Here is a 12,827-nt window from a genome sequence, read left to right as displayed (position 1 = left end):
ATATATTTAATTTACTAATCATTTAATAAATAAATAAAATTAATTGGAGTATGTTTTAAACTGAATTTTGTGATAAAAGGTAATTTTAATAAATTGGAATATTTTTCATTAGATATAATTTTTAGTTATTTATTAAAAAATTAGAATTTAATATTCATTTTAGAATATGAAATGAAATGATTTGTATGCACAAAAAAACAATTAGAATGTAAAGTTATTTTGAATTTAGATTTTAATATTTAATTAATTTTTAAATTTTAATGAGTGATTATTCATTTATTTTAAAGTAATTTTTTCTTTAATTTTTTTCTCTTGCTTTATTTAAATTTAATTTAGTCTCAATTTTATCTATTTAGTTATTATGTCGAAGGCATACCCTATATGAAGTTTTCAACTTCCTTACTGAAATCAATGGTTTAAAGTTGACTAGAAGGATGCAAGTCGATTAAATTGATCTAAATCACACGTTTACATTAATATTAATTTTAAAAAATATGATTCCAAACTAAAAAAATATTTTAATATGATTAATGAGAAAATAAATGTGTACAAAAGAAATATCTACCATTTTTTTCTTTTAATATTAATATCTTTAAATGGTATATGTTTTATTTGAATGTTCTATACTTTTTTGTAAGTTTCAAAAGTGGAAAAGACAAAATTATTAAAAAATAAAAAAATAGCTATTTTTGTACTTTTTAAAATGATTAATTTTTCATTAAGTGAAAATCTTATTTTAATTATTTATATTTTTTAATAAAACTACAAATAAAAATTATAATTATTAGAAATCGTTTAATTTACAGTTATTACTTATTTGTCTTATTAAAATTTTAATTATTTTAGAATACTTATTTTTTGAATTAGAAATATATGTTTTATTTCTATCTTCTTTTGATAAGAATATATTTTAATTTAATATTCTACGATATATAATCGTGATTCTATCTTCTTTTTTATTAAATTATTCTAATCATCTTCTCGTTTTAAGGTTTAATTTACATTAAGTGAAAATTTAATTTTAATTATTTTGTCTTACTAAGTTAAAAATAATAATTTTAAAAGATAATTTAATTTATATATTTTTCTTGTTAAATTTTAATTTATTGTATAATAATTATCTTTAAATTTTTATTTTTATTTCTCTCTACTTATTCTCTCTCTCTAACTCATAAGCACACATTCCTCGTTTCTCCCTCCCTCTCTGCATCTTTCTCTCTCTCCCCATCCCTCTTCATTTCTTTATATTTCCCTCTATCTATATCTCTCCCTCTCTCTCTATTTCTCCCTATCTCTCCCACCCTCATTCCCTCTATATCCCACTATCTATCTCTTTATAAATACTCTCTCTACCCTTCTTTTCTTGTATATATGCATCTCTCACTCCTCTTCCAATTTCTGTCTATCTATTCCTCTATCTTCCCATATTTCGCTTCCTCTCCCTTCATATCTATTTGTCTAGCTCTAGTTCTCTCTATATATCTATATATTAATCTTTGTATCTCTCTCCATCTTTCCATCTCTCCCTCTCTCTATGTCTCCTTATATCTTTATATCTCTATTACTCTTATCTCACCATCTATATATCTCTTTATCTCCCGATATTCCTCTATAGACCTCTTTATCTCCCTATATTTATATATTTATATCTCTCTACATCCCTTTATCTCTCTATCTATCTTATCCTCTTCCTCTCTCACTCTATCTTCCTTTCTACCTTTATATTTTTGTCCCCTCTCTATCTATATACATGTATCCCTCTATATATCCATCTCTCTCTCCCTATCCCTCCTTTTAAACCTATATATTCATATCTATTTTTGTCTTTATATCCATCTTTCCATCTCTCTCTCTCTCTCTCTCTCTCTCTCTCTCTCTCTCTCTCTCTCTCTCTCTCTCTCTCTCTCTCTCTCTCTCTTCCACATCTATCTAATCCTAATCTATTCTCTCTTTTTCCTTCCATATCTCTCTCCTTTTCTCCATCTCTCTCTCCTCTTTCTCCATCTTCATATTCATCTAATCTCCATCTCTATCTCTTTACCTCTCTCTTTCTCTCTTTATTCCACCCCCACCACTCTCTCCCTCTCACATGATTGCAAACATAACATGAGCTTGTTGGTTATGGAGCTTGATTACCTTGCTAATTGAAAAGTTTTGTTTTAGTTATAATTAGAACCTTGTAAGAGGATTCAAAGTGGATTTGAAACCTTCACTTCTCCATTGAGACCTTTCTTTCATAATGAACATTATTCTCCAAATTTGGCCTACCAATTGATCTTACATACTACACAAATTTATGCAAAAACATTGACCAAATTTATTCCCTAATTGACCTTCCACACCTCTTTGGCATACCTATTGCACACTAAGGCGCAATTGCTAGTTTTTAAAATTATATATTAATTTATTATTTTTAAAATTTATTCTATGCAAAATATGAAAGCATAAAAAAGGTAGTTATTTGTATGACAAAAGAAATTAAAGAATGTTAATCAATTAGTAGTTAGGAATCCAAATTCTATATATTTTAGCTTCTATTTGTTTGTGCCTATTTGTGCAAAAATTGGCATCTTTGATAAGGTGAGATGTCAATAAGAAGCACAAATAAGGCATGTGAAATATATGATATTAGACTACAATAATTACAAGATATAAATAAAATTAATTTGAAAAAGGTTTCACACATTTAAAAAAAATACAATCAATAATTCTAAATCCAAATGTCATAACCTTTTCTAGTCATCTTCTAATTATACAAAAATAAAATCCTTAGATTAGAATATGGATATTAGATCATAAAAAATAAATTAATTTTAGTACCTCTCGTTACAATGTTTCTAGAAAGGTAAGTATGCTAAAATGTGGAAGAATAGATAAGAAATATTAATTATTTAATATTATTACTAAAATAATTGTGATCTCAAATAAAATAGATTTGTTAAAATTTCTTTGAAAACATTCAAGCTAATGCAATTCTAAATGTTAATCCAAACTCAAAAACATCTATGCTACCATTTTTGTTACACACTTAAATGAAATAAAATAGTATAATATAAATAATACAAGAACTTATTGGGAAGAATGCACAACCATAGAGCTTTAGTGGAAGATAGCAAAGAGGTGGGAAAAAATCATCAAATGGGAATGAGTGTTCAAGTTTTATATTTTTTTCAAATCTCCTTCAATTTTCATGTCTAAGTGTTTTTTCAAGAATTTATTAAGCTGAGAGGCTTCCCTACAGTCACAGTATGGATGTCAGCCATCCGTGTACACAAAATCATCTCCTCGAATTTAGGTGACATCTTTGAATCCTGTCCTTTAAAATTCAATTCCCTAAAATTTAAACCTCTAAAACGTGAATGCAAAATACAAATAAAATCAAATGCATTTTAACATTATAAATGCTGAAAATTCGGAGAACGTGAAAAACTGAATGCAAAATAAAATCAAATGCATTAATAAAATCTAATGCATTAAACATTACAATGCTTTAAAAATGGTGAACATGAATGCAAACTAAAATCAAATGCATTTTAACATTATAAATGCTGAAAACTCAGAGAACGTGAGGCAGTCGTTTTGGCAATAGAAGTATTCGATGTAGTTCTGCAGTTCTAAAAGTTTTAATCGCCACCATTGGATGGGAATATTACCCTATCATGCTGCCACTACTAATGCCATTTATATACAACTCTATCATGCTGCCATCGTTGGATGGGAATTTAGTGTTCCTTTGCAAGCGGGAAAGATAGCACGAGAGACAGTTTTCATAACGGTTCTTGGTTCAAAATTGCATGCATTATATTGCTTACAAATCTCTCTACAGTTTGTATTCCAAAACATACTACAAGTTTCCACAGTAACAAGCGTTCCATTAAATAGGTATGCAATTTGTCACAGGAATAATAATTTATTGTGCTATGTTTATGATTCTGAATGTCACTCATTATTTTGTTTTTCTACGTCAGTTTAGGTTTTCTTTAGTTTACAAATAACATTTTTATTTGATTGAATTTGTTCTTCATTTTCCAGGATATTTCGCAGCTTTGCAATTTGCTGTTAAGCTTAATTCAGATTCTACGATTCTACTTTGTAAGGTATTTTTTTAACATCTCTTCGAGATAGATTTTAATTATATTTTACATGTTGTCAAGGAAATACTATTCAATGATTAAACCCATGAGTAGTGTAATAGATAATGGAGGGTTTACATTATAGGAAGTTGTGTAAAACTGGAATCCAAAAGTTGAAAACTATATTATTTCTTTTATTTAATTGTTTTTTTTAACTATTATATATATATTATTTTAAATTTTTTTGAATGTGTATGAACAAGAAATAAAGATTGTTGAAAGATATTTCCATGGCATTGTTCATGAATGGAATCCAAGATTAGATGTTCATCAACGAAACGTACAGGTATCATTACAATGAGTTTCAATCGTAACTTATGTAATCAAATGTCTAATTTAGTTTTTTTTACATAGCAAACTAATGCGTTCATATTTACTATTGCAGGCATTCCAAAACTTTGCACAACACCCATGTCTAGAAAACACAAGACAACTTGCCGAGACAGATATTGATAAAGATTATGAAGAAATTATAAACTTAGTACAAAGACATACAATGTGTAGAGAGGGTGGATGTCTACGAAAGAAACAAGGAAGAATGGTTTGCAGGTAACTACTGTATGACCTAACAGCAAAGGCATACTACAACTATGGAGAGATAATATAGATTGGAAACTGGTACTCTCAAAACATGCAGTAATAAAGTACATTGCAAAGTGCGCATCGAAAATAGAGAAGAGCTAAAAAACCTACCATCAAATGTTGTTATGTCTTTCAAATATAGAAAACCCAGTTGATCTAGCAGCAAAGGCATATAGGAAGCTCTTGACTGAAACTATTATAGAAAGAGATGTTGGAGCTCAAGAAACATGCCACATGCTCTTAGAACTTCCCTTGGTTGAATGTAGTAGAAGATTTGTTAATCTCAATGTTTCACGTGAAGTATTCAAACCCGTTACTGTAAGTGATGAAGATAACAATGAAGAACAAACAAAATCATTCATTGATGGATATAGGACACAACCATACTCAATGGAAGCTATCACACTTATTGATGTAGCAAGATCATGGATCTATAATCCTCGAAAAAGAAGAGATAACAAATGGGAGGCTAGGGAAAGAGCAACTATTGTCAGAGTGTTTCCAAGGTTTGTATCCATTCCTTCACGTGGATCAGAAAAATTTCTTGAATTCTGTTTCTTAGAATTGTTACTATACAAGCCATTTCGTGACATCGAAAGAGATATAGGTGACACCAATGACACCATAATATCAAACTGGGAGTCTCTCAATTATACCCCTTGGCATTTGAAGTGAACAATAACTACAGAAAACAATGAAAATATTACTGATTCAGAGATTGAAGATGATGGCATCGTTATAAAAAACACAATAGAGCATGAATTGAAAATCATATCTAGGCTACATCATTGTGATGTAATGCAACTCTTTGAAATAGATATGTTGGGAAGAAGGGATATTGATAGACAAACAAATTGGTCTAACGAATATCAAAGTGATGAATACATAGCTCAGGCAATCAATTTCATAGAAACAATGAGAGAGAATAGATGCATTATACATGATGATATACTACAATATATCAATTATGCAAGCTTGAGTGAGAAACAAGAGAAATAATTGAACATAATTATGTCACATTACCATATGAATGAAAATAGGATGCCATTGTATATGATAATTCAAGGAACGACAAGAACAAGAAAGTCTTACTTGATTGGTGCAACTAGTGAAAGTCTTAAGAGTTCAGCAATGCCTAATCAATCTCCCCTTCTATTGCTTGCACCTACTGGAGTAGCAACATTCAACATAGGAGCATCGACTATTCATTCCAAGTTGAGAATTCCAATACAAGATTTTTCTCAATTAGAAGGAACAAGGCTAACAACTTTCCAAGAAGAACTATCATATGTGAAGTATATATTGATTGATGAAATGAGCTTCATTGGAGAGAAGTTACTTGAGAGCATCGACTCCCATCTTCGTCAAGCATTCCCACAAAATTCTGATCTAACATTTGCAGGTATGTTTGTAATTGCCATGAATTATAAAAAGCATTTCAGAATGTAAAAAAATGTAATATCCACATAATATATTTTCATATTTTCATTATATAACATTTACAATTATGTTTCTATATTATTTTCAGGTGTTTCCATCATTTTAGTTGGAGACCTGGGTCAACTGCCTCTTGTCAAAGACAAACCAACATATGAGAGCAGTAGACGAGCAAAGATTCTATGGTAGGAATTAAAAATTGTGGTTACCTTAGACAAAGTTTTTAGACAAGATGGACAAGATGTTGAATAGATTCAATTTCTTCAACTATTGACAAACTTGAGAGAAGCACAACCTACAATTGATGACTGGAAGATGCTCATGTCAAGAACAAGTAGTAATATGAGTTCAACAATCAATGAAGCCTTTGACAATGATGTTCATTTGTTCTCCACAAATGATAATGTTCAAAATCATAACAGGAAAAAAATATATTCTCTCAAACAACCTATTGCACGTAGCATTGCAAAAAAACATGGAACTGTTAATGCGACTAAAGGAAGTTCTCATGATGAGCTCGATATGGAGTTATTGATTAGCAAAAATGCAAGAGTTATGCTAACTTCTAATCTATGGATTGAAGCAGGTCTTGTAAATGGAGCATTAGGTTATATTCAAAAGATTGTATACAAACCTGGAAGTATGCCACCAGAACCACCAACATATGTAATGGTTAAGTTTGATAACTACTCTATATTTTTGTTCGATGATCGCAATCCAGAAACAGTTTCCATCAGTATAAGACAAAGAGGTTCTACAGTTCAAATACCATTGAGACTGGCTTGGGCATTAACAATACACAAGTCGCAAGGTTTGACGCTTGCAAAAGCCACAATTGATATAGGACCAACTGAAAGAACAGGAATGACATTTGTAGCTATATCTCATGTAAAGTCTTTGCAAGGATTAAGAATAATGCCACCGTTCACATATGAGCGCTATGAAAAAATGAAAAAGGGAAAACAACTTGCAAAGAGAAAAGATGAAGAAAGTAGATTGAAAGATTTAGAAATAAATTCATGTAATACTTTTTCATAAACATTCATTGTTTCATGTGATAAACATTTAATTTGCATGGTGTATTGGATTAAGTAGTAATCTGGATTCATTTTCTATCATTCTATTTGTTTATGAAATAACTACCATGCAATAGTATATTGTTATTAATTTAATTACAACACAAAGTTTCTACTTGATTCTAAATGATATATCAATAATATAAACTGTCCATTATACATCTTTACATATAATTTAATTATTCATACAAATAATAGTCGCTTTCCTTATTGAAGACTAGATAAAGTTGAATGATGTAAAGGTCAAATTGAGCCTAAATCCTTAACAAGTTGAACCCTCACACTACAACAAGTTAAACTATTACCCTTAACCAAAAAATGTAATAACCCCAACCCTAATTCAATATCAAACTAAATTTATTATTAACCATAATCGTAAACCAAAACACACATTCTTAACCCTGACACGACCGAATATAACCAAACCAAATTGAACACTAACCCTAAATCAAATCAAAACATTATGTAATAGTAAATCAAATCTAACGCTACACGAAAAAAAATTCAAGCGTACCTCTAAACGTACTTGAACACTATACCAAATTGAACCCTAACCTAAATTAAAGCTTTTTGAAAACCTACAGACTACCTAAGCCTGACACTAGAAAGAAAATTCAAAAAACTGAAAACTAACTAAACTCTAAACCAAGTTCTAACCCTAACCCTAAACCAAATCGAACCTTATACCTAGCACTTGAACCAAATTTTCTCTTAATCCTAATACTAAACCAAGCTGACCACATAAATTGAAATGATTAACCTCAACGAAATGAAAGCATAATGTTAAATCTAAATAACATATAACAACTCTTACTAATTTTAAAATTATTTCAGTAATTCATTTAATATAAATTCTTTGCTTTATAAGTTATTCAAAAATTAAATAATTAATATAACATAAAATATTGTACTTATAAATTATTTAATATTTTATAATTTAATTTATTTCCAATTGCCCCTACAGATGCTACTAGCATATATATATAGAAATATATATAAAGAAAGCCAAGAGATATCGAGGCTTTCATTTAATATTTACAAAGTTTTATTTTAAGTTAAAATTTGACCATAATAAATGAAAGCCTCGATATCTCTCTCTTGGCTTTCTTTATATATATTTCTATATAGATATGCTAGTTGTAATCATAGTGGTAGCAAAGATTGATCTGTAATGGCATGAACATGATGACAAAAATAAGAAGAAATTGACATTTTAAATAATGAAAATATGAAACAAATAAAATATATGACCCACAAAAAAAAAATCTTTAAATTTTTTTAATTATACTGAATAAAATCATTTCAATAAAAAAACTGTAAGTTTTAACAAAAATAATAAATAATAATTTTTAAATAATTATATGTACAATAAATAATGTATTAATTTTTAAATTTAGAGAGTAAGATATATATATGATATATCGGTCGATTTCGGGCCTCTGCCGCTGAAGTTGTATAGACGATCTCCAGTGAATGGAGAACAGTGAGAAACCCCAATTGAATGCGCCCCTATAAAATCAGTTAGATTCTTTATATGGCCGATAACCAAACCACATCTACACTCGCGTCCACTACCGGTGGGATATTAACACCCCCTTCAACATTGCCTGCACGGTATTTGTTTGGTCGGTCAACATCACGTGCACAGACTTTAGAATCGATTTTCATTTACCAAAGATACGGGCTGCACAGGTTGAAGAGAAGAATAGAGCTGCGACCAAGGAGAAATCGGCCCATTATGGTGCCCCTACGTGGTTGCCATGAATGCCTGGAGAGTGATTAAGCATACTGATAAAAAGAAAATCTTCACGAAAGAGTAGATCAAGAGCGACGAAAGGACGAGGGTTAGGGTTTTTACAGAGCCAAACATTGAGGGGTTAGGGTTTATGCAGAGCTACTCATCACGAGGGCTAGGGTTTGCAATAGTGGTTGATTCCTTGTGGCACTCACTCAGTCTGCGAGTTGGTCGAGACAACCGTGGTAACGTGGACACCTCGACATCTCTGTGGAGGGGTTAATTCTCCTCCACCCAGTTTGAAACTCCTATCCACTCTCTATTTTTTCCATTTTTTCTTTCCTTCTGTTTGCAAATTTAATTCTGCACTTCATTTAATTCGCAACTCCCCCCACCTACCTGGTCACTCGTACGGCTTAACCTTTGGCTTCCTATGGAGCCAGAGTTTGATGGCAGTGCCATTAATGGCCCTAAGTCCACAGATCAAGCTAAATCTCTGCCAAAAAAATCTTTTGCTGAAACCATCTCCCCGCATGCAAATGGAGTCAACCCTAATGCGCGATTTTCTAAGGCTCCTGGGAAAGAACGATCCGGTGAGGAAGGTAAGTGCCCTAGCACTATCTCGGGTTCCTTCTGCATTTCGCCCAATTTGGAAATGTTGAATGAAATTGCCTCGAAAAAGACTAGGTTAAGTAATACTGCCATTTTCTTTGCATGTGTTGATGTTGAGAAATGTCCACCTAGGAAATTTTTAGACGACTAGTTTCATAACCTCTAGAATTTAAAATTAGGGCTTAAAATATCATTTTGCAGACAAATTCAAAAGGGTCTCTACCTTATTTTCTTCAACTCTCGCGAGGCTCAAAGGGAGGCAATAAAGCATCAATACTGGACAGTGGGGAATACTTCCTTCCGTACCCTAGCTTGGTCTCTAGAGGCAGTCAGTGATGAGGTTCTCGCACTATCCTCCCCTAGGTGGGTCATCCTCAAGGATTTCCCCCCTTCCTCTGGCAGTTTCTTCCACAGTTAATGGAACCTTTTGGAAAAATGATCCATATTGATGAAACGACCCAGCTCGTCCCTACCCTAGATGCCAGAATGCTTGTGTCCATTAAGCTAGGGATTGATATCCCACCATCTTTAACCCTAAACGTCAATGAAGAAACCTTTGTCTGCCCTATTGAAATGCTTGGAGGATTAAATGCATGCTTTCTCTGCAAAAAAGAAGGGCATCTTCGAAAAAATTGCCCAATAATTAATCATAGAAATCATAAACCCAACTCAACTGATGCTTCCACAAACCCTAGAACCAAGATTTTTCAACACTCATCCACCCCACTCCTTGTTAACAAAGAAGCTGCTATTCCCATCACCAATTCTTCAAAATTAAAACCCATGCACATTGATCACATGCCCCTTGTCTCAGACCAACTTGGTCCGGCCTCTGACCCAACAATTGTTCCTTCAAAATCGCCCTCTAACTGTTTTCAGTTGGTCACTTCTAGGAAGCGTAGGAGGAAAATTAGCAACTTGAATGCCCCAAATCAAAACCATCCTAATATCCCAACTATCAGCCAAGGAACGGGCATCTGCGATTACCCCCTCCCTACAAATAATAGCTCACCCACTCCCGCTCGAGCCTTGACGAACTTTGTTGTAAAAAAAATCGTTTAAAAACTTGAGAACCCTAGTTGAAGTGCTGATGTTGCTAGCACCAGTGATAACCCTACATGTGTGATGATCAGATCTGAAACCCCCAAGAATTTGGACTCCTCATCACCTGCAAGGCTTACCCCTGAAGTTAACATCACCAATTCTTTGACAGCCTCTATGCTCAAAGAGTTAGAAGATAATCATGTTATTGAAGTAATCTATGCCAATAAGGGTCTTGAAGAAACTAGGTCTAGCATAGTGCTCCTTGGCTTTCCAGACTCCCAGATGTCTGGGTCTGACATAGGAGGAATTGTAGCTACTAGGAATGAACCATCTGAAGTTAGTGAAGATGAGGATGACCTTATGGAAGGATCCTCCTTGACCTCTTAACCCTCCTCTCTAATGAAATACATCTCTTGGAATATTAGAGGCCTTGAGTCACCTGATAGGAAGTTTATCATCAAAATTTCTCTAAGCCACCACAAGAACATAGATTTCTTGATGCTACAAGAACTTAAATCTGTGGGTTTCCATCTTGACAGCTCACTTGACTTTATCTCGAGAGATGCAATCAAAATATGCACCAACCACCCGAAAGGAAAGGGAGGAGTTGGCCTTCTTATCTCCCCTAAGTGGGCAAGCAACATTAGGGATAAAGGGATCTCCCTATGCAACAGAGCACCTGGGCTACCCTAGATATTAGGGGTTCCAACTTTGGCGTTTGCTCTATATATGCACCTAATGACTACAAGGAAAGAGTGTCCCTTTGGATCTGGCTGACTTCCCTCCCAAATATCCCCTGGATAGTGGCTGGAGATTTCAATATGACTAAGTATCAAGATGACAAGGCTGGGGGGCTTCCTTTTGAATGGAAAAATGTAGAAAAACCTCACTGGGACAAACTTAAACAAAAACTCTAGTTATTTGACCCCCTCGAAGGCACTAAAACTGCTGCTTACAACCTATGGTACACTTGGTGCAACTTTCAACAAGGTCCCAATCGTATTTATTCTAGACTGGACATATTTTATGTTAACAACGACTTCTTATCCTTCTCCCCTAACCACTTGGGGAGTGCGGTTGCTGTCCTGCCAATTACCCTTTCTGACCATTTCCCTATCCTTGCAGTCATTAACACTAGAAACGCTATCCCCTTCAGCAGCCCCTGTAGCAAGAAATTTATTCTCAACACCTCCCTCCTCAAAGACCAAGATGTTCTAGGTGCCCTTAAGGTAGTCAGGTTCTTCAATCTTCAGCCTTAGCCTCTCCAATCCTGCACTCTCAGGTGGACAAGGAATGTCTCCTCCTGGCAGAAAGTACTCCAAACCATTGGCCAAAAGAAAGCCAAGGACTCTAGAGCCATGGAAATAACTCTCACCCATCGCCTCCATTCCCTAGAGTAGGATATTCAGACTAACCCCTCCTCCCCTACCTTAGCCAAGCATGTTTCTAAAGCCAGAGATATCCTCAAAAAGCACCAGCAGGTCAAAATCAGGGGAGCCTTCATTAGAGCTCGCAACAACTGGCTCCAATTTGGAGATAAAGGCTCCAAAATCTTCTTTAACCTCCTTAAGCAGAAACAAAACAAAGAAAAAATTGATAGAATAACTGTAGACAACAAGGAACTCCTGCATCTCAATGATATCAAAGAGGCCTTCGAAATGTTCTATAGAACTCTCTTTACCTCAGAAGATAATGAGGCCTCGAAAGAGGCTCGACATAAATGTAGTACCATAATCCCTAAAAGAATCTCTGAAGATGATGCTCTCCTCCTCAAAGCCAGGATCTCTATACAAGAAATTGTTGATGCCATTAAAGCCCTCAAGGATAATAAGGCCCCAGGCCCCGATGGTCTCCCTGTAGAGTTCTACAAAGCCAATCTTGAATGGGTCACGCATGAACTCTATGACATATACAATGAAGCTCTTTACAATGGCACCCTGGGGGAATTCATAAATAAAGTTATTGTTAAACTCATCCCTAAAGAAGGAGACAAAGCGTTCATTAAGAACTGGAGGCCAATCACCCTCCTCAACGTCTCCTACAAAATCCTTGCCAAAGCTTTAGCTACCTGCCTTGAAAAGATTCTTCCAAAATTCATTTGTTCTACCCAAACTGGATTCATTAAAGGCAGATACATATTGGAAAACCTTGTCACTAGTTGGGAATCCATGGAATGGGCAAGAACCTCTAACTAGGATGCTGCCAAGT

The 12,827-nt window shown here is 33.6% G+C and overlaps 1 protein-coding gene across 1 annotated transcript; it reads left to right on the top strand.

Moving 5' to 3' along the window:
• Nucleotides 1-5,846: 5,846 nt before the first annotated feature.
• On the top strand, nucleotides 5,847-8,715 carry LOC131874117 (uncharacterized). The gene is made up of 4 exons (XM_059217357.1): nucleotides 5,847-6,117; nucleotides 6,244-6,337; nucleotides 6,575-7,040; nucleotides 8,626-8,715. Exons 1-4 carry the CDS (start codon nucleotides 5,847-5,849, stop codon nucleotides 8,713-8,715), a joined length of 921 nt encoding a protein of 306 aa, XP_059073340.1.
• Nucleotides 8,716-12,827: the final 4,112 nt, after the last annotated feature.

The sequence above is a fragment of the Cryptomeria japonica genome, chromosome 3, assembly GCF_030272615.1.
Source record: "Cryptomeria japonica chromosome 3, Sugi_1.0, whole genome shotgun sequence".
NCBI classification, from domain to species: Eukaryota; Viridiplantae; Streptophyta; class Pinopsida; order Cupressales; family Cupressaceae; genus Cryptomeria; species Cryptomeria japonica.
Note: the sequence above shows the minus strand (reverse complement) of the source record. Positions and strands in the feature narration are given on the sequence as shown.